Here is a 21,521-nt window from a genome sequence, read left to right as displayed (position 1 = left end):
CCTAAGGAGCCCTGCCAAGCACACACTCACCATCTCCAGGGACCCATCTCTCACTCCCCGTGCCTGCCATCCTGCCAGGGACCCTTTCCGAGGAACATGATGCAGCAGAAGCAAGGTGTGGAGGTCCCTAACCCAAGAACAGCCACACCTCCCAACCAGGGAATGTCCTAGAACTTCAGCTCCACAGAATCTCATGCTGTGAGAAAAGATCATTAAAAGAGATTTGTGGAACCTTGGAAAACGCTTGTTATGACATTAAATGAGGGAAAGATAAAAAGGCATACGTGTCTTGTTCATAAGACAATATAAAATGTGTACAGGTGGATATATTCACAAACAGAATATGGAAACGTGGGAATAAAACGTGGGACAGAGCTGGAGAGAGGGGTGCCCTGAAGAGCTGCGAGTCTCCCATGACTCACCCATCAGGAAAGAAACAAGGCCACAGACGTGAGCCCTCACCGCCAAGCACAGCATAGACATGGACTAGGAAAGAGTCAGAAATCTGAGTAGTGGATGTTTGATGCTATTAAGAACAGCTAATAACTTGTTCATTTTTAGGTGCAATAATGGTACGGGGTTTTGTTTTCAGAGTCTTGATCCTGAAGAGATATAGACTGAAATATCTTGGGGCAAAACATCTTTCTGTCTAGGATTTACTTCAAAATAGTGGGGATGTGAGAAGCAGGTGAGAGCTATGGGAAAAAACACAGAGATGACTTCTGAAGGTGAGAGCACATCGACATCAGAAAGTTCTCTCACTTGTTTTCTAGATGAAACACGTGATTTCCAAAACCATTATCACTCATTTCATCTTCTGCAGTAAACGCTTTATGAAAAGCAGCATGGGGTAGAATGGAACCTCTCCTTTGCGTTCACTTGAAGCCACAGGGCGGAATGAGTCACGTGTGCACGTGTTCCTAGAGCCGCAATCCCTAGCCCAGCAGGAGTCAGGAGCTCAGGCAGCCTGGAGGCCTCAGAGGAGCGGCTTGTACTCCTGACTCCACCGTCTGTGCCACTTCTTCCCTGGGTCCCAGGGGCAAATCACCATGGCAACCCTCCCCAGGAGCCCTCAGTGCACCCTGGGGACCCCTTCTGTCCAAGGTGTTTTTGCATAAATAGGCAAAAGATGGGAGAGAACACTCCAGCCAATTTTGGGTGCATCCTGGCCAGGCCCTCGACCTACCTGTGCACGGGCATCCCGGCCTGTGAGCCAAAACTAGGACAGGGGCAGTGCTGCAGGGACCTGGGTGGAGAGCACACTGTGGGGCCAGGGAAAGTATGATCCTGCCCTAGAGGGGATGAGGGCCGGTGGAAGGTTCTGGCTCAGCCCTAGCATGGGTGACCTAAAGCCGAGAACCACTGCTCTGAGAAGCAGGTGGCCTTCTCATAAATGAACTCTTCCTGCTCTAAAATCATATTTCACTTAATTTTGTGAAACGAGTCAAACTGCAGATGAATACTGGGTTCCAGTCAGCAGAGGCAAATGCTTCAACTGCTTTTCCAAAGGGACTTTCTGAGCCTGAGCAGTCAGGAGGGGAGGGAAGAGAGACAGAGGTGGCCAGAAAGGCTGGGGCCCGGCACTCAGCAGCCCCAAAAGGCAGCCGCAGTGTGAGAGTGCGTGATTGAAAGCACACGTGAGAGCGTGGAGTGAGAGCACATGTGAGAGCACGTTGGGAGCCACTGTAACGTGAGGCAGGAGACGCTCTTCGGGCAGGGGCACTGGCCCTGACCACTTCTGGGCCTGAGGGCCATCTAAATCTCTCTCTGGACCCCTCTCCACAGCCTGGCTCAAGGGCAACTTCCCTGGGACTGACCATTTGGGACTGGGAAGCAAGCAATTGTTTTGCTTTCTTTAACATTAAAAAAAATCAAAATAAAAAAACAAATGCTAAATGTGACTCCCTCATCTAGCAATTTCCATCTCATCTAACAAATTATTCCACAGGCATAAAGAAGCATGAGGCCCTTTCAATCCTACTTCTCAAACATCACTGAAAATGCTTCCCGTGATTTGGTCGTTTCCATACCTCTAACTTTTAACAGCTGCATATGTGGTGGAGAAATGCCAGGAGATACTTAACACTCCCTCAGTGAAGCCAGACACTGAGACAAAATCAAAGGCTTCATTACTATAAATGATGCTTTTCTGTCACCTTTGCAACAGTCAGAAGTAACTTTTCAGGCCCAGCGTCAGTCACAGGGCGGGACCTTGCCAGGTTTATCACAGCTTTGCAAGCACTGGGTGTCACTGGGCTCTGTTTCCAGTATTTTCTCATCTGGCAGGTCTTTGAGGGTACACCATAGGCTGCTCCAGCCTGCAGCCCTGCAGTTACTGGCAAGGATGGACCTCCCACGGGCCTGCTTTTGCATGGCTGGGAACTGACAACAGGCCAGCACCAACTAGATGGACCCTCACAGACTCTAGTCCATGTGGACAGGAACTCTGGCCAGAAGGGGTGGGCTGACTCACCACGGCAGGCTGCTGGTAGGCCCCCAGGGAGGGCAGGCTATGTGGCAGGACAGGCCCGTCACTCACGCTCACAGGGGGGCTGCACACACACTGGGCGGGGGGCTGCACTCCATCCACCAGCGAGCCCAGCACAACGCTCTGCTGGCTGCTCTGCGAGTCCGAATACACCGTGGAGCCCTGGCCACTGTCAAACGTGCTGTCCGCTGGGGAAGGAGGACAAAAGCACAGCTCAAAGCGGGCACCCCCAAACATCACCCCCACAGCACTCCAGCAAGTCTCAGGGAACGCAAACATGGGATAGCTTGTCCTCGTGTTTTCTTCTGTAAAACAAAGACTTGGTTACATTTCCAGATCACATACATAATAAATGTGTGTCATTAAAAAAAATCAACTAAAGAATGGTACAGGGGGCTGTAACTGTACCACCCAGCAATGGCCCTGGCAGCCTGCCCACACACTGCCTGACATCTGTTGGTGCTCACCATGGGCCACCATGGATCCCAGGTGGGTACCTTGCACCACCCTCTGTAGGCAGGACAACTTCCACCAGCTTACAGATAGGGACCTCATCTGGCACCTGACCTGGCCTTGAAAGTGAGCACTTTCAGCTCTTCAAAGGCACCAGATGGAACGTCAAAGTTAGGAAAAGCTACAGTCATGTGGAGGAAAGAACTACCACCTGAGTTTTATAGCAGGGGAGGGAGGTCTCAGGACCCTGACCACCTCCACTCACCACAGCAAAGAGCCTGAAGTAGGAAGACCTGGGTCCAAATCTAGCCCCTCGCTTCACAGGCCCAGGTGTAACGTGGTTGGAAAACGGGGCGGAGGAGGTGCCTGCCCCACAGAGAGGCCATAAAAGGGGGACCCGGAGAGTCCACGGCCCAAGGCAGCCCCCCAAGAGGCCAGCCTCACCCAAGATCAGCCCAGATTGGCCATCAAACCCAGCCTGGGTGGAAGGAGCTGCCTGCACATGGGGGCACAGACAAGACTGCCACGGCCCACAGGCTGGTCTCACCAAGCCTGGGAAGACACCTGGGAAGACAGGGCGCCTGCATGGTCATGCCAGGCAAGAGTGAAAAGCAAAAACCTGTTTGAAGTGGCACTTTTGTTTTACTGCCTCCAGGTTCCAAAAGCTACATAAGCATTAGGATTTGTCACCTATGAACACCAAGCTATTTCTATGGGGCACCTTTTGGCCTACGTGTCCATTTGTAATTTAAACAAATAAAGTAAAAGAGGACTCTTGTTGGCTTTGCAACAAAATAATTTTTCCCAAGAGCTGATCAGAACTTATTTTGACCCAGGAAGACTTAAGAATGGTGAGGTTTGATTGTGCAAAACCAATTTACCAAGTGGCTCTGAGTTTTGATGAGGTGGCTGGTAGTCATTGCTACTTAGAGACAGAGACAGCATGTGCACATGAGAGACAGAGTGTGGGCACACGAGACAGAGACAGAGAGGTGAGTGCATGAGAGAGAGTGTACAGACCAATTTCAGGTACAGTGACTCTAACCATATATGTGACACTTTATATTTTTAAAGTGAATGTGTTTATTTGTATAATAAAAATTATTTTTAAAAATCACTTTTAACCTATTGACAAATTGTGTTCTCACAGTCACAGATGCTGGCCCAGGCTTGAGCCTGATCTGGTTAGCTGGTGGGCAGCTAACAGAAAACAGAGTGGGGAGTCAAAACATATGATATTTGCTGCACCTTCCAATATATGAAAGTGTGTGTGTGCCCATCTTGTTATCTAAGACCAGGTCCCCTCCAGTGATGTGTGTGCTGCTTGCGTCTACATTAGTTCATCTTTATGAAGCACAGTGTGGTCCAGCCGGCCCCAGGCACTGCGGCCAGAGGGATGGCTGAGCACAGGCTTTCTGTTCTGACCCACTGCAAGGTGCAGAAGAGCATGTGCAGGGTGCTGTGGGTTACAGATTAGAGGGAGACACAGGGGTGCCCACGTGTGTGCACGTGTGCCCATGAGCCTGTGCACATGCACTCGTGTGGGTATATTCTACGTGCACACATGTATGTATGTATGCATATGCATGTTGAGCGTGTGTGTGGTAGACTGCAGGTATAGGTTACGTCTGGAAGTTATTATCTCTGGAAGTTAAAGTTAAAAGACTTAAAACATCAGTGACCTCCAGGGAGGAAAATGAACTGGCTTCTGCTGTATACCCTCTTGGATTTTCTGAATTTTATAAAATGTGACTAAATATAGTCTACTTTAGAGAAATTACGGTAAATAGGTAAAACTGTTTTTGAGAAGCATGGCCACTACGTGAAGCACACTCATTCTTAGTCAGTCAGGAAGGGGATCTGTTTGCAGACAGAACGCCCACCCTAAACTCATCTGTTGATTCACATCTATGCAACGGGTCGAGCCTGTGTCACAACATCTTACCACAGCAGAGCATTTTCTAGGTCACAGACTGTATCTGTTCAAAGTTCAACAAAAGGAGATTTCTTAATTCCTGTCCTAGAAATTTTTCAACTAAAAATTATGTTTTCAGAGTGTGTAGTGGTATGTCAGGAGTGGAAAGCCTTTTCCTGCAAAAACTTTATGCTCTTGAACTAATTTTTCGGTTCTTCAGAAAATGGAGTGATGATGTGGCGATTCTGTTCTCCAAAGCAAACTTGAGCAGGTAGGAGAGAAGTAAACAGTAGGCAACCTATCTCAAAGTGATGGCCAGCCAGCCGATGGTTTGAATTCAAACAGCCTGCTTTGAAGAATGTTTAGCTATTTTACTGATAAAGAAAGGATGTAACTATTAAATAGATTACACAGACTATTTTGGTCTTTCCACACAAACAACCTGAAATAGTGGCTTGGGCAGGTGGCTCAGCTCTCCATGCTTATTCACAGAACAGACAGAAAAGGCTACATCCCCCATCCTCAGCTCACGGCTAAATTTTTAGGATACTGAGGACTTCCACTTAGACATGGAGAAGACACAGGATTCTTCATTCCAGTGGTCTGAGATGAAGCCAGCTACAAAGTGACTCCCACCAATCCATCAGTGACACTCTCTGGGAAACACACTAAAGGTCTCAAAGGTTCAGTACCAGAAGGGAGATAACCTTGGGGACGGACAATCCGAGCAGCAAAAGTCACAACCAAGACCACGGCATGACTAGAGGCTGCAGCCACTGGCAGCCCCAGGACCACAGCATGTGGCACAGACGCCTCCACTGGTCAGCGACTCCAGGCCTGAGGCCCAGCCCTCAGGTTCCCTGTGAGGCGGGGACTGATATATTCCAGACGGGATAAGTAGCTGAACTAAACAAGCTCTATCCCTGCTGGCTCGGGGGGCGCAGGAGGTTCTGGGTCTCCCTGGATATTTGTCCCCCACCTGTCCTGAGAAGCTGGACTTCAGGGAGACTTAAACCCCTCTGGGAACAGATCTCTTTGCAACGTGGGGATGCTTCCAGTGCCCTCCCTGGAAGAATGTTTGCCCACACCAATCATTCATACCCGCGGGGTGGGCTAAGGGGAGGGCGGCAGGGCAGGGGGGCCCTGGGGCGGGCAGCACTCACAGGCCAGGGAGGTGGCGCTGGCCGGCAGCGCAGGGGTGAGGAGGTGCTGGTCGGCCTCGGGCTCCTCCAGCTCTGGCGGCCCAGCCTGAGAGTGGTAGGTCACCTGGACCTGCAGGGGTGTGGGTGGGCCCCTGGCCTTGTCAGGGCTGCCGGGGTCCCGCTGCTCCTGGGGCTGCAGCGCTGGCCAGATCCTCTTCCGCCGCCACTGGATCAATGCCACGCGGTCACGGATGGACTTGGCCACAATCTTCACATCACTCTCGTGGAAAAATCCTGACTCAATCTGCAAAGGAAATCACCGTGTCATGACTGGGATGGGCCCCACCCACATGCCCCACTACCAGGCAACCCTGCCGTATGCACCGCCGCCTCCTGCTCGTGGGGTCTCTGCCCAAAGTCCCCTCCTCGGGTCCCTCACCCCCATCACCAAGCTCGCTCCTCTCGTGGACGCTCTCGTCATCCCGTAAGTAAATATCCTCCCGCCATCAACTGCAGATCCACAGGGAGAGTGACCATCTAAACCTACACTGACCCGGCTCCTGGTCGGCGGCAACACAGCAGATGCTCGTAACCATGGGCTGGATGTGTGAGGGAGAAGGGAAGAACCTCATCTGCCTCTGGCAGGGCCAAAACTCAGAGTGGCCCCTCACTGGCTGGGCCGCAGGGCTTTCATGGAGCCCCTTGCTCAGGCTGGCCGAGGGCGGGAAAGAGGTCCTGGCTGCCTCTGTGTGCTCAGGGACAGGGACAAGTAGCCTCAACCAGTCCTCAGTGCTGTCCTGGACATTCTCTGAGAAGTCACAGAGGCTGGGGGAAGGAGGCACATTTAGTAACAAGAGACCAGAAAGGTGTGTACCCATGCCTAGCAAAATTCTGAACCCAATTTTCCCAACGGAGCATTTGAGAGCATTTGTAAATGAATCAAGGATCTCCAGGAAACATCAGAGTGCTCTCTGAGAATATTTATGGCAAAACCACAAAACGGCGGAAGCCAGGCTCCTCGCCGTCACTGTGGGATTCCCCATGTGAAACAGGAGAAAACCAGAGAACAAACCTTGGGGCGCTGGCATCATGTGAACTCACGGTTTTCAAAGTACAACACACATAAATACACCAGATGTAGATGTGAGTGTGTACATTTATGGTGTAGCATGTGCTTCTGAACCGAGTGGGCCCAGGCCAACGACCGGAGCTTGGCCGCTGTGAGAGTGGGTTCAGGCTTGCAGGGAAAGGGCGAGGGGAGCTGGACATCTCACTGTGCCTGAAATCAAGGACATGCTCAGAAAATGACAGACATGCAGGACAACATGGAAGCTAGCACCCAGGGCCTCCCACTGGCTGAATCTGGGGCATTCTGAGCACCAAAATAAACAGTGATGTATGATGGTTTGAAGGACGTGTCTACAAATGCACACAGGAGAAATGAAAGTGATCTGTGGTGGCAGAAGTGATGGGTTTGCTGCCAGAGTGAGGGTACACGAAGGGGGGCCATATACATGCAGTCTCTGTCTCTCTGTCTCTCAATCTATCTCTCAGCCTCTGTCTCTCTGTGTGTCCCCCTCTGTCTCTGTCTCTGTCTCTATCTCTCTGTCTCTCCCTCTGTGTCTCTGTCTCTCTCCCTCCTGTGGATCACCTGCTCCCATGAAGCCATGTCATGAGCTGCCCTTTGAATGTCCCACCTGGCTGGGAACTGAGTGTCCCGCCACCAGTCAGGTGAGCAAGCAGACACAAACCCTCGGCCCCAGTCAGCCCTGGCAGACACACTGGCTACACCTCATGAGGGGCCCTGAGCCAGAAGCACCTGCTGAGCTACTCCCAGATACCTGACCTCGGAGACTGCGCAAGACCATAAGTGTGTACAGGCCTGTGTTTGGGGTAATTTGTTGACAGCGATAGGTAACTCACCAATGGAGCATACAACCTACTGAATAAAAGAGAAACTGTGAGTGCACACAGATATAAATAAACGCAAGCCTGGTGAAAATGGAATATTTACGTAGTTTCAAGGTACCTCCCCACAAAATAGTTATTAATTATAACTGCACATGGACACCCCTGGCAGAAACCCTCAACCACGTGATCTCAGGGAGTGTCCTCAGTGGGCTGACCGTGGTGAGCGACCCTGATCTGCGCTCTTGCCATGAAGGCATCACTGGACAACTCGGACCCTGGGTGGGGCTGGGTTGCTCTCCCAGTTCTGACAGCCGAGGTGGCTGTTAGGAAAGTCCCTGTCTGTGGGAAACAGACACGGGTCTGGCCAAAAGAAGTCACCTTGAACAGTTCTGTTCCACATTTGCAACTTTTCTATAAGTTTGTGATTATTTCAAAAGACTCATTTCAGAAGACAACTCCATTTGACAGAATGAACTGTGCTGAAATCCTGCAGACATCCACCCTGAGGCCCCCGCCAGGCTCAGACCAGGACGGGGAGGTGTGAGCAGGGCTGGGCACGTGGCCAGGACTTGCTGAAGAGGCTGAGCCAGGGTTCAGCACCCACCCTCAGTGCCACCCCCACGTGGCTGACCTGACCAGAGGCCGCTGGAAAGAAAGCATCCCACAGACACGCTTGCCTGCCATTTCTATTTTCTGCCCATGACCCATTTTCCCTTCCATCTCCATTTTCACAGTCACCCCCCAGTGATCCTCTCCAAGGTGTTTCTTCTATTTTTTCCCAAACAGCAGAGAATTTGGCCACACTGGAACATCCTATTATCTGGAGGCTGTGTAGGAGAAGGGCTGGTACCACAAACACGAGAATCCCTGGGCTAGGCTACAAGTTCCCTCCCCTCCCACCCTGGGGGTCTACACGAGGGGTCACTTCCAGATCAGAGCCAGCCCAGGTCCCCAAAGAGTCCACCCTTCTCTGAGCCCTGGGGGCATCTTTGTTCTGATCCACATTCACACAGGCCTCCCCACTGCATCCCCCACCCACCACCGGCACCCTCCCCACGCCCCCTGCTGGGGGGAGATGGTAGAGGGAGAAGAGAAAGCTATCCCATCGGCCTGCCTCCCACCCCCAGGCAGCCTCAGGAAGGCAGCCTCATCATCTTCACCACTCAACAGTCAATAAGCTCAGGTGTTAACAACAGGGCAGCCCAGACCAGGTGCCAAGTCCTAGAACTGGCAGTGCAGTGACACCCCTATGCTTTCAAAGCACTTCCTTTGTAAGGTTACCATCTGTTTATGATAACCAACACTGGTGTTTCATTCGTAGTCATCTCCTCTTCAAATTACTTTAAGTTTTGAAGAAGTGTGTGTGTTGAGTTAAAGCTATCAGCAAGTGAACACCCAGCTGAGCAACCTGGGAGTTGTGAGCTCTGAAACTCTGCCCAGCTGGGGCTTCCTCGGGGTCCTAACACCTGGCCCAGGGACAGCCCAGGAGAGGCCCAGGCAGCTGCCATCAGGACCCCAGGGAGAAGGAGAGCCCCAGACCCCAGGGTTGGCTCTGGTATTTACGGATGGGTGGGAAGGGGAGGGGAGTAGAGGGAAAGTTAGACCCTGGCCAACGGCTGCAGGACCAGCACTGACCTGCAAGAACCAGCCAGGAGCCAGGTCTCGCCAGGGTTCAGGAGCAGCAGCCAGTAACAACCGGGGCGCTCACACAGGTGGAAGACCCCGCTGTGTGAGTGCGGCCACTTTCATCACAGGCACTCCAGGGCTCTGGGCTCATTCTGTTTCTTAAGCAGAGTGTTGGGTATGTGTTGTTTTTCTATTATTCCTTAACTGAACACAGTGGTGCACCTTCTGCAAGGATGGCATACAGCACAGAGGACGTTCCCCACAAGAAGGCGCTTTTAAAGGAGACAGAGGAAAGGGAAGGGGGAGGCGCCAGGCCCAGGGCCTGCACTGGGAGCTCTTGGAGACACCTCCCACCCGTGAGTCCAGTCAGGTGCCAGGGACTTGGTGAGGACCAGGCCGTGGCTACAGGCACAGGCATGTACGCAAGGACCTGGGGGCTGGGCAGCATCTGTGCTGCGGCCAGGGGCCAAGGTATTTTCTATGTCGAGGCAGAGAAGGGATGAGTCCTCTCAGGAGGGCGGGCAGGTCCTGGGAAGGGGCCCAGGCCACGTTTGGGTACCACTGTCATATAACCGAAGAGTGTCTGGAACAGAACCGAGAACAGAGCTGGAGCTGGAGGAGGTACCTGGTCCAGCTGAGACGCAGATGGCACAGGCTGTCTGGGTCCCAGGCGCCTCCAGGACAGGTCACCACGTGGAAACTGTGTACCCTGTCATTCTCACGCCATCGCTATGCAATGCTCATGGGGGAACGAGAACACTGCTCTCCACCTGTGCTTCCTGAGGTGCCTGCACCTCAACAGACACACCCCCTCAAGGCTGTCCAGGGACCCACCTCATCTCCATGCAGGCCTAGCCAACCCCCCCGAGGCCTCCCTCTGCTCCTCCTGCCCCCAGGACACCTGGAGCTGCTAGCCAGGTACCCCCAGTCCCCGCGGTCCCTCCAGGACACTCTCCATATGCAACCCACCTTCCTAAACCTCAGTTCACAGGATACCAGCCTGCACACCACCTTGATCGTTACTTATGTTTGTGCTTTAAACTTCAGCAGAAAGCATGGAGAGACCACAGTGTCGCGGTATGGAAAAACAGAGATCCTGAATTATAGGACTGATGGGCTGGTAATTCTCTTTTTTTTTCTTTTCTAATTTTTTAATGTGGAATCTAAAAAAATAATACAAATGAATCTATATACAAAACAGAAATAGACTCACAGACATAGGTTACCAAAGGGGAAAGGGAGGGGAAGGGACAAATTAGGACGATGGGATTAACAGATACAAACTACTATACTAAAATAGATAAGCTGGTAATCATCTTAATGCAACTCTCAACAAATATGTAGCAGTTCAACAGTGCACACTATGCAAGGTCATAAAAAGATCCTCCCAGAAGCACAGAGCTAAATGATACTGTTAAATCCGATTACAGCAGAGGTGTCTGTTTCTAGGCCCAGGAATGTGACCAGCAGCTGAGAAGGAGTCCTGACACGGGCTCCGTGCCATTAGCAGGGCGTCACACCTACCACACATGCCATCAGGGGCACAGGCTGCTGTTCAGTGGAAGGCAGGGTCCTGACTGGCCATGCACCTCCCACTCCTGTCCTGCCCTAACTTGCTGCAACTACCTAAACCAAGTTCCATGGACCCCTCACCTGACACATGCCCAGTCCCCTGAATTCCCCTTGGTCCGTGGCTCCCACACCTTACATGGCATGGCCAGCCTCAATTTCCTTATCTGAGCAGAGCCTCACTGAGCAGTGGTCAGCACAGCCTGGCCCCGCAGATACGCCCCCCACAGGAGCCTGTGCAGGCAGCCTCCCCTCCACCTCTTGTAGCCCACCTTCCAGGGCCATGCTGGGGTCTTTCCCTATCAAATTACCAGTGGCATTTTCCACAGAACTAGAACAACATAATTTAAAAAATTTTATGTAACCACGAAAGACCCCAAATAGCCAAAATAATCTTGAGAAAGGAGAACAGAGCGGGAGGAATCATGCTCCCTGACTTCAGACTATACTACAAAGCCACAGTAATCAAAACAGTATGGTACTGGCACAAAAACAGACGCATAGATCAATGGAACTGGAAAGAAAGCCCAGAAATAGACCCATACACTTATAGTCAATTAATCTACCACAAAGGAGGCAAGTATATACATTTGAGAAAAGACAGTTTCTTCAATAATTGGTGCTGGGAAAACTGGACAGCTACATGTAAAAGAATGAAATTAGAACATTCTCTAACATCATATACAAAAATAAACTCAAAATGGACTAAAGACCTCAATGCAAGATTAGATATTATCAAACTCCTAGAGGAAAACATAGGCAGAACACACTTTGACATAAATCGCGGCAATATTTTTTTGGATTTGTCTCCTAGAGTAATGGAAATAAAAGCAAAAATAAACAAATGGAACCTAATTAAATTTAAAAGCTTCTGCACAGTGACGGAAACTATAAACAAAACAACAAGACAACCTACAGAATGTGAGAAAATATTTGCAAATGATGCAACCAAAAAGGGATTAACTTCCCAAATATACAAACAGCTCATATAGCTCAATACCAAAAAAAACAAACAACCCAATCAAAAAAATGGGCAGAAGACCTAAGCAGACATTTCTCCAAAGAAGACATACAGATGGCCAACAGGTACATGAAAAGATGTCCAACATGGCTAATTATTTGAGAAATGCAAACCAAAACTACAATGAGGTATGACCTCACACTTGTCAGAATGGCAATCATCAAAAAGTCTACAAATAATAAATGTTGGCAAGGGTGTGGAGAAAAGGGAACCCTCCTACACTGTTGGGGGGAATGTAAATTGGTGCAGCCACTGTGGAGAACAGTATGGAGGTTCCTTAAAAAACAGAGTTACCATATGATCCAGCAATCCCACTTCTAGGCATTACCCAGAAAAGACAAAAGCTCTATTTCAAAAAAAAAAAACACATGCACCCTAATGTTCATAGCAGCACTATTTACAACAGGCCAAGGCATGGAAACAACCTAAATGTCCACTGACAATTGAATGGATAAAAACGATGTGATACTGTATATACATAAAGGAATATTACTTAAATAAAATAAAGGAATATTAGCCATAAAAAAGAATGAAATGATGTCATTTGCAGCAACCTGGTTGGACCTAGAGATTATCACACTAAGTGAAGTAAAGTCAGAGAAAGACAAATATCATACAATATCACTTATATGTGAGATCTTAAAAAATGATACAAATGAACTATTCACAAAACAAAAATAGACTCACAGACATAGAAAACAAACTTATGGTACCAAAGAGGAAAGAGTTGGGAGGAGGATAAATTAGGAGTTTGGGATTAACAGATACACGCTACTATATATAAAATAGATAAACAATAGGACCTACTGTATAGCACAGGGAACTATATTCAATATACTGTAATAACCTATATTAGAAAAGAACCTAAAAAAGAACACACACACACACACGTATACATGTATATACACATATACATAACTGAATCACTTTGCTGTACACCTGAACACTGTAAATCAACCATACCTCAATTTGTAAAAATATATTTTATTGTATTAATTTAAAAAAAAACCTACTGGGGTCCAGGGAATCCACTTGTAAAGACTCCATCAGCCATACCCTTGTGACTTAGTACATTTTTGATAGATGTGCTATTTTCAGTGACACATTTATTTTAAAAAAGATAAAAAAAGGGCATGCATTTCTGTGGTTATGACAGGCACAGCCAAGCACTTACTCTCCTGCAACAAGCATGCATATTTTCACTCTTGCTCAGATTTTCCAGTCAAAACCAGCGTCTTATTTCTCACGGATACTTCTTTCCCTCTGTGATACAAAACATCTCTATTCTCCTGCTCTCACCAGGCCCTCCAGACCACAATCCTCCACAGAAACAAAGTGAAATAAAGATCAAACCCAAAGGCCCACACCTGCACAAAGTTAGCAAGAATCTGGTCCAAACAGGGCTCTTCCTGCTATGCTAAAGTCCCCAGGGATCTCTCCGACCAGTCCGCGATATCCTTTCACGGCACCATTTCCAAGGTGATGTCCTACATCTGTGCAGCAGGGTGATTCAGACCTACGTCCTTCACAGCTGCACTCGACCAACAGGGATCCTTGTTCCCAGAACCGCCCACCCACTGCAGGACCACACTCCCTTTCTGACTTCATTCTAATCTTTGGAAACCACACGCTTTCAAGGAACGCACCCAGATTTGCCAAGGAACGAGCACACATTACCATTTCCTGCGCCACGTCATCCGGCGTCTCCCTCTCCAGGTCAAAGGTGAATTCTATGGCCCCATTGTCCTTGGGCTTGCCCTTCAGTTTCTTGGGGTCCTCAACCCAGAGCCGCAGGGCGATTGTGGACTTCCTGCCATGGTCCTCCTCGGCCAGCTCCACCCTCACACCTGTGTCCTCCGCGAAGAAGGCGTGGCTGAGCAGGTCCTTGATCTCGTACCTGGGGAGGGGATGGCTGTCAGGCAGGACAAAGGCACACTTGCTGAGGGGGTCCTGGACATGGGGTGCAGGGGCCACGACCAGCCCAGCTCCCTCTAGAAAGTCTTCTGACTGTACTACCCACTGGGCAGTATCTGCCCTTGAGGGCAGCACAAAACAGTACATCTCCATTCCTTAACTCCCAGGGGAAGAGAAAAAACCTACTACTGAAGACATCTAACTGCATAATACGTAAGCCTTCTTTTTTTCTCTCATTATAAAAATTAAACATCCCCACTTTTAAGAGACTTGGGTAATTCAGAAAAGAATGTTTGAATCAGGCTCTGCACTGTGTAGTCAAAGCCTGCTGAGGTGCCAGGGAGCTCTCAGTTGTCACAGGATACCTGGCTCCAGGTAAAACTGAACTGGACCCAGAAGAGGCAGGCCCCCACCTCCCCAGCTCACCACCCGAGGGACCCTGGCCTCAAGGAAGCAGGGACATTTTCAGCGGCTCCTCAGCACGGTAATGGGGGGTGGGTGTTGCCATGCTAACCACTCTGCCGCCCAAATCCACATCCCTAAATGCTCGTCTAGTTCCCGTCTCTGGCACAAACAGATCCCTGTTTTGTCCTGGGACCGGCTTCCTCCCAGCATCCTGTCTGTGGTCACCGTGGCCTTCGAGTTCCAGTGGCCCATCCCTGATTGCTGCTGAAGACAACACATCCCACACGCAGCCCAGACAGCCACCATGAATGAAAGGGGGAGAGTAGGGTGAGCAACCCTCAGGGAGGGTGACAAATGCCTGTGGGGACCCTGGGGAAGGTCAGGAGTTAGGGCCCCTGGGGGTGCAGAGGTCACAGCCCTGGGGGCTCTGTCTGTCCTGGTTTGGGAGGTGGTCTCTGTACTTTCCTGATGTGATATACTTTTCACAGTCGTTTAGTATTTTTGTTTAAAAAACAAAACACGATAACCTGCAGGGGGCAAGAGAGAAGGCCTGGGGATCAGGACAGGGCCCCAACATGAGAGATGACAGAAAAGGACAGTGATCAATGCTAGGCACAGAAATGGGGGAGAGGGCATGAGCTGGGTGTGCAGGGGCAGGCAGGGCACATGAGGAAGTGAGGAAGAGGTATGTGGGGAGAGGAGGAGGAGGAATGGGGAGGGTGGCGAATGGGCAGGAGAAGAAGGGCAGGGGGGAGAAGGAAGAGAGAGGGAGGAGGGAGGGAGATGGGAGAAAGGAGGAGATAGGGAAAGAAGGGCCAGAAGAGAGGAAGGAAGGAGAGAAAAGGGAGGGATGGAGGGATGGGGAAGGAGGGAGGGAAGGAAGGAAGGAAGGTAGGACGGAGTGGGGAAGAGAGAGAGGAGGGAGGGAAGAAAGGAAGGAGAGAGAGAGGGAGGAAGGAAGGATTGGGGAGGAGAGAAGAGGGAGGAAGAGGGGAGGGAGGGAAAAAGGGAAAGAGGGAGGAGGGATGGGGGAGGGAGGAAGGAAGGAGGAAGGCTCCGAACACACACCTAGCATCCTGGCTGACCAGCTGAGGAAGGAAGGGCCCTGACCTGAGGTGGGAGCTGGTCTGCGGGGCATCTCAAGGGCTCTGACTTGAATGTGGGACTTTGAGATGGGTCAGACAAACAGGTGCATGAAAGACGCAGCCTGGAGCTGAGAGAGAGGGGAGCCTGGCATGGGGGTGTCCTCCAGGCTGGGGGGATGGATAGACTTGCTGGGGACAACACAGAAGAAAAGCAACAAGGGAAGAATGAGGCCCCAGTAGCGCCCACACTCCAGGCTGGGTGGGCAAGAAGCAGCCAGCCAAGGGGTTCGGGGCTCTAGGACAGTCCCCAAAGCCAGGGAGCATGTTCCAGGCAGCAGAGCTCAGGCAGGGACTGCCCACCAACCGCCCAGCAGGCCTCTTGGGACCCGGTATGCCTGTGGCCTAAAGTGGCCTATCTCCAACGCTCTTCTTCTCTTGGGAAGCGATTTCAGCCAGAGCCACAGCCCAGATCCAGTGCTGCCTGGGAACTCACCTTTCCTCCTTGTTTTTGCAGATACACTCCCCAATAATCTCCTTGATTTCAGGATCATGCACTTTCTCAAAGCTGGCCGGCTTGATGCCCTGAAGATGACATGAGCAGAGTCACCTAATACCAAATTGGGGTCTGTTTCTTGCGCACCTCACACTCACCCCAGCAGAAGAGAAGGCAGGAAGTGCATAAGCCTTGTTTGGGGTTGGGGTTGGGGTCGGGGGGGCTGTTTCAGTCTAAGTCCCCACTGAAGGGCTGTTGGGAGTAGTGAGGTCTGGGGAAGAGAAAGATTCAGGGGACACTCAGAGCAGACATCAACGATGCTCACTCTGCCCAACCCAGCTCCCCACAAGGGAGCACGTGCACTCTTACTGCACAGCAGAGGGGGCGGGAGAGGCGCACCTGCCCAAGGCCACCCACCAGCCAGCCAGGGCCTCCCATGCCAGCTGCCCAGAGGGTCTTGGAGGCTGGACAAGGAACCCTAAAGAGCTGGCCTTTCTCGCCACAGCCCCCGGAGGGTGCAGAGGCCACTATGTGGTCGCCGTGGCTGGCCCCACTGTGGTCACCAGTGGGGCTGACTTCCAAGGCCTGGCGGCTTGAGGGGGCTGCAAGCAAGCATCTGTGCCACGGAATTCCACAGCCAGCAGCCACATCAGATGCCTTTCAGGCAGCGGGAGCAGGAGGTGACCGAGCATTCATGCTGACCGGAGACCCAGCGGGTGCTAGGGGTGTGCAGCCAGAGGCACGGGGGCAGCAGAGTGTCAATCCCCGGAGACCCAGCGGGTGCTAGGGGTGTGCAGCCAGAGGCATGGGGGCAGCAGCGTGTCAATCCCACAAGCAGACAGGATTCCGGGAGAAACAGGGGCTGGACTGCCGGGCTTATCTGCAATCTATTCAGGGTGGGGTTTGTGGGGAGGGGATCCTGGTTTTTAAACATTTTGAACACAGTGAGGGCTCAACCGTCATGTTCTTCCTCCTTCAAAACGACTTTGCCTTCAAAGGTCTTGTCCTGGCTTGTTTTTTTGTTTTTTTAAAGCATACGTTTTCCCACAGAAAGGGATGGGGGAGAGGGGAGGCGCACCCCCAGCCGAGGGGCAGACCTGGGAGTGCAGTATCCCCAGCAGCTCCCACCACCTGGCTGGGGCCCCATGGTGCCCACCAAGCCCCTGCCCACGACCCCTAGCCATAACCAATGGGGGTCAGGTTATGCCTGACACGCAGGGGAGTCTGTGCAGCAACAGACACAGCACGCTGGGTTTCAGAAGCAGATAAGGGGTTCCCCTAAGATGAGAACCCCGTGCCACACCACTGAAGCCAACAGAAAAAGTTTACCTATGCCAGAAAGAAAGGCCACAGTCCTACGGGGGTGGGGGCAGGTGGTCTGAGAAAGTATAAATACAGGTAAGTGTGTACGTACACTGTCATTTAAATCTCTGGAGAGCTGAGGCCCCCAAAGCAGGTGAAGAATGTGCCAGAAGAACAAGTGGCTGTTTTGAAGGGCTCGCGTCTCTGGGCTCCGAAGCACAGAGTTGGGGCAGCTGAGAACTATGGGCACCAAGACCCCAGGAGACCCCCAAGGACAGGAGCAGATGCTGGAGGCTGGACCACTGTGTGGGCGTAGCGTGAGGGCCCAGAGGACCCAGAGCACACGGGTGTTATTGCAAACAGAGGAAACACCAAGGATCAGGGGATGCACCTTTCATCTGATTTCCTCAAGGAGGCAAGGTGGGGCCGAGCCTAGCTTTACCCAAACCAACGTGGGTCCACGTAGGAGCCGCGGGACCCTGACTAGTGTCCTGTCTCCCAGGGCCTAAATGGGAGGCAGCAGGGCTGGTGGAAGAACCAGAGTGGCCGAGGAGCATGTGCCCAGGGGACTCAGTCCCTGTCTCCCCAAGCCCAGCAGAAGGACCACCACCCCATCCACATGTGCAACCAGAACCAAGGTCAGCAGCTGCTCCACCTGCACCCTGGGCACCAGCACCCCTTCAAGGCCGGGCAATGCAGCTCTAACCTCCCTTGGGTCCCTCCCCTGTCCTCCTGGAGGACCACTGCCCACAGCCGATGGGCCCACCTCTCCGGTCAGCACCACTGGGGAGCTGCACGCCTATCTGTGGGTCTCTGACCCATGCCCACAAGTGCTGCCAACCAAGGATTCTCCCTTCCCACCTTGCACCCTCAGCGGCACACAGGAGGGGCTCAAAGCAAATAAATGACCAACAGATAACTTAGAATTAAGAACCAAAGGACAGAAGCAAGCTGCAACCTGCGGGAAGGGCTCAAGGTGAGGGCGGGATAAGGGCGGGCACTCTGGAGTGGCGGAACCATGGCTCCTCATGCTTCTGCAGAAGTGAGGAGGCTGCATCGGGGGCGGGGCGAGGCAACCAGCACTCGGGTGGTGGGGCCTTGGGGTCGCAGGTGCAAATGGACAGTGAGCTACCAGGGCCCGGAAAAGCCACAGCCCCAGCTGCCCTGCCCTGGATGCTCCCCTTGCATGCCCCACCCAGCGGGACAGCCACAGGGAGAAGAACAGGATGCTGTTTTCACAACTGAAACCATCCAGTTAAAGCCTAGGGACATGCCGGAAGATGGGAAAGCCAGCAGCCCCCAGGTGGCACAGAGGAGGGGTTCTATGGACAGGCGGCCTGGGCACCTCCTGGAGAGGCCCCTTCGGTGCTCCAGCTCCGCAGCGCTGCGTGAGGCCCCAGTGACAGCCTCCAGGATCCGCCCATGACCCACATTACAACTGCTGCTACTCCACCGCAGCTCAGAGACCTGAGTTACCCACTAAGCCTCTATTTCCCCATCTGTAAAACGGCTTCCTTCCCGTCCTCACACAGCTTCTGCGAGGATTTTACAAAGCACACAGAGCCCAGCGCGGGACACACAGCCCGTCACAGGGGCCGGTGGACTCACACAGGTGACCTTCCTGTAGATCTGGGCAGCGTTCTGGCACTCTGAGTAGGGGTACTCCGAGGTGGCCATCTCCAGCATACACATCCCGAAGGCGTAAACATCCACGGACTCGTCGTAATGCTCCTCGTACATCTCTGGCGCCATGAACTCGGGGGTACCTGCGCCCAGGAGCAAAAGATGCAGGGTCAGTGGTCACTGAGCCCAGGAGACCCTTGGGCCTCTCAGAGCCCCACACCTCCTCCCCCATCCACAAGCCAGGGCTGGCCCTGCCCCCATGCTCCTTGTCATTGGTCCTGGAATGCAGGATTCAAACAGGATTCTGCTTTACTGACAGAAGTTCCCCAAACTTCCCCCAGGACCCTCCTGATTCCAGGTTGGATCAGTTCACAGCGCCATCCCCTGACCACAGAGCTGGGAGACCATGACTTCCCAGGAGACAGGGTTTGTGCCAGAAACGGCAGAGGTGCCTCTTTGAGGAGGCAGAGGCCTGAGCACACCCGTCCCGGCCACAGGCCCAGATAACCCCAAGCAGACGGAAACGTGTGGCCACCACAGAGCTCCTTAAACTGCAAAACCCCAGAAAGCCTCCCATGTCCCTAGACAAGCAGAGCACCCAGCAGCCCAGACGGCGATCATCTTCGCTGAGGATGGCTGCCTGGGGACAGCTGGGCAGGCGCCATTCACCTGGCAGGTAAGAGCTAGGTGTTATGGTGAGAACTGCCCATCCATTCTAAGCACAAGAGATTTTAAAATAACGCCTACTCTGAATTTTTAAGGCCATGAGAGACTCACATAGTCAAATAAGCCATATATACCACTGCACATGCAGGCTGACCATCCCATATAAAACGATACGCACAGACCAAAATGACTCATCTAGGAGGTGGGGTTATGGCTGCTTTTTCCTTTAGTTACACTAGGCTGGTGTTTTTAATTTTCCTGTAACAAACATTTGCTTTAAAAATCACAAACTCCTTTTATTAAAATAGGTCCAGTTGAGCACCTGTCAAGCTGAATGCAAAGACAAGGGGCCATCAATTTCAATAAGGCTGCTTTTAATTTTCACTTCTCCATCTTTGTGGACTTCGGAAGATTCTCAAAATGTTCCAGTTTTCTTGAAAAGCAGATGCAAAACAGCACACACTATTGGGTTAAAAAGCATGGGGGGTTGTGGGGGGGCCTGGGATGCAGAGAGATTAAGGGTGATTTTAATTTTTTCTCCTTTACCTATAATTTCAAATTTAAGATGTACTATATGTTTAGTAAAAAAAAGTTAACAGTTTGGGTAAAAAAATGGGAAAAACAAGAATCTATGTTACGATTTACATACACGCATAAAGAATTCCAGAAGATTCCATCAGAAATAATGATGAGTAGAGAGAAAACAGGAGTTCAAGGGACCTTGCACAAGGAATTTTTCATCCTTTTGGGCTTTTGAACCATATGACTGTACTGAAAATTTTTTGCACTTGGCTATATGCATCTATAGGGGAAGAGGGAGAAAGGAGCCTCAGGGCTGCTGGCAAGAAGCTGGGAGCTGAGCTGGCCTGGGGGGACCCCACTCACCTGGTCAGGACTCCCACTCACCCAGCTCAGTCTCTTCTGAGACCCTTGGGAACCAGGAATGCTGCTTTACAAGAAATACCCCAAGGCCCCCAGATGTCCTGGCTTTGGGGGGGGTGGGTAGGGTGGGCAGTGGGTGTGTGGGCCCCAGCTCCAATCCGGGATGGTGGGGGATGCCAATTCTGCGCATGCGCTTGGGCCACAGACACTGAACCTTTTTCTCTTTCCTTACAATGTAGCCATTTAAATTTAAATGTTAAGAAGAGAGACACCTGTCTCTCCAGGGACCTCTGGGCACACCTCCTCAGCCCCATGGCCCTGCATCCCCCACGTCCCAGCCTCCATGGCTGTGAACACCTGCAGGAAGGACTGCGCCCACTTCACCTCCACCTACTCAGGACCCAGCACAATCGCAGTGAGAGCACACCGTGACAGCATCAGATCCAAGTGGCCCTCAGGGACAAACCCCACAAGGGTCACGGACAGCATCTGGGAGGCTGCCACCCAGATGTCTCAAGTGGGCTACGTCTTATCTGCACAAAACCTCTCTGACGGCTGCACCCAGAATGGGTCCACAGCATCGACCACCCCTCAGGTACCCTGGACACAGCACGGAGGGGAAAGCGTCATCCTGCGGGATCCCCCACCTGACCACAGACCCCCCCACACTCAGCTGAGGCCCCTTGCTGAGGCCAGGGCCTTGCTGTCCAGGGCCTGTTTAGATGCGTTAATCAGCCCCCACTTACGATGAGTGTGGAGTCTCGTGGGCTCCGGCTGAGCAAAAGGTGGGGTGATCAGGGAGCCCCATGAAATCAGGCACCCTTTGTGGGGCTCGCTGTGCCTCCTGGAAACACCCAGGCTTCATCTCACCCCAACAACTGGAAAGTCCATTTCCAAGAGGGAAAAGAGGCACCGAGGAAACCCCCACTTCCAAGGCCGAATCTGCAAAACCTGCCTGGAAACCTCCAGCAGCTCACAGGCCTGGGGGTGTGCCCCACAGCCAGACCCTCACCTGCTCCACTTATT

General features: G+C 51.9%; 1 protein-coding gene across 11 annotated transcripts in view; it reads right to left on the bottom strand.

The window, feature by feature from the left end:
• The window catches only part of WNK2 (WNK lysine deficient protein kinase 2), a 155,740-nt gene that overhangs the window by 90,570 nt on the left and 43,649 nt on the right, over positions 1 to 21,521 (bottom strand). For all 11 annotated transcript variants that reach the window (XM_027098354.1, XM_027098356.1, XM_027098357.1 and 8 more), the window contains 5 exons: positions 18,933 to 19,090; positions 16,023 to 16,111; positions 13,803 to 14,022; positions 6,020 to 6,302; positions 2,474 to 2,676 (listed from right to left, as the gene is read on the bottom strand). In XM_027098354.1, coding sequence (XP_026954155.1) covers positions 2,474 to 2,676; positions 6,020 to 6,302; positions 13,803 to 14,022; positions 16,023 to 16,111; positions 18,933 to 19,090 — 953 coding nt within the window. The remainder of the gene's footprint in view (positions 1 to 2,473; positions 2,677 to 6,019; positions 6,303 to 13,802; positions 14,023 to 16,022; positions 16,112 to 18,932; positions 19,091 to 21,521) is intronic.

Source organism: Aethalodelphis obliquidens, unplaced genomic scaffold, assembly GCF_003676395.1.
Source record: "Aethalodelphis obliquidens isolate GAN/ISIS:26980383/991018 unplaced genomic scaffold, ASM367639v1 scaffold122, whole genome shotgun sequence".
In the NCBI taxonomy this organism is placed as follows: domain Eukaryota; kingdom Metazoa; phylum Chordata; class Mammalia; order Artiodactyla; family Delphinidae; genus Aethalodelphis; species Aethalodelphis obliquidens.
Note: the sequence above shows the minus strand (reverse complement) of the source record. Positions and strands in the feature narration are given on the sequence as shown.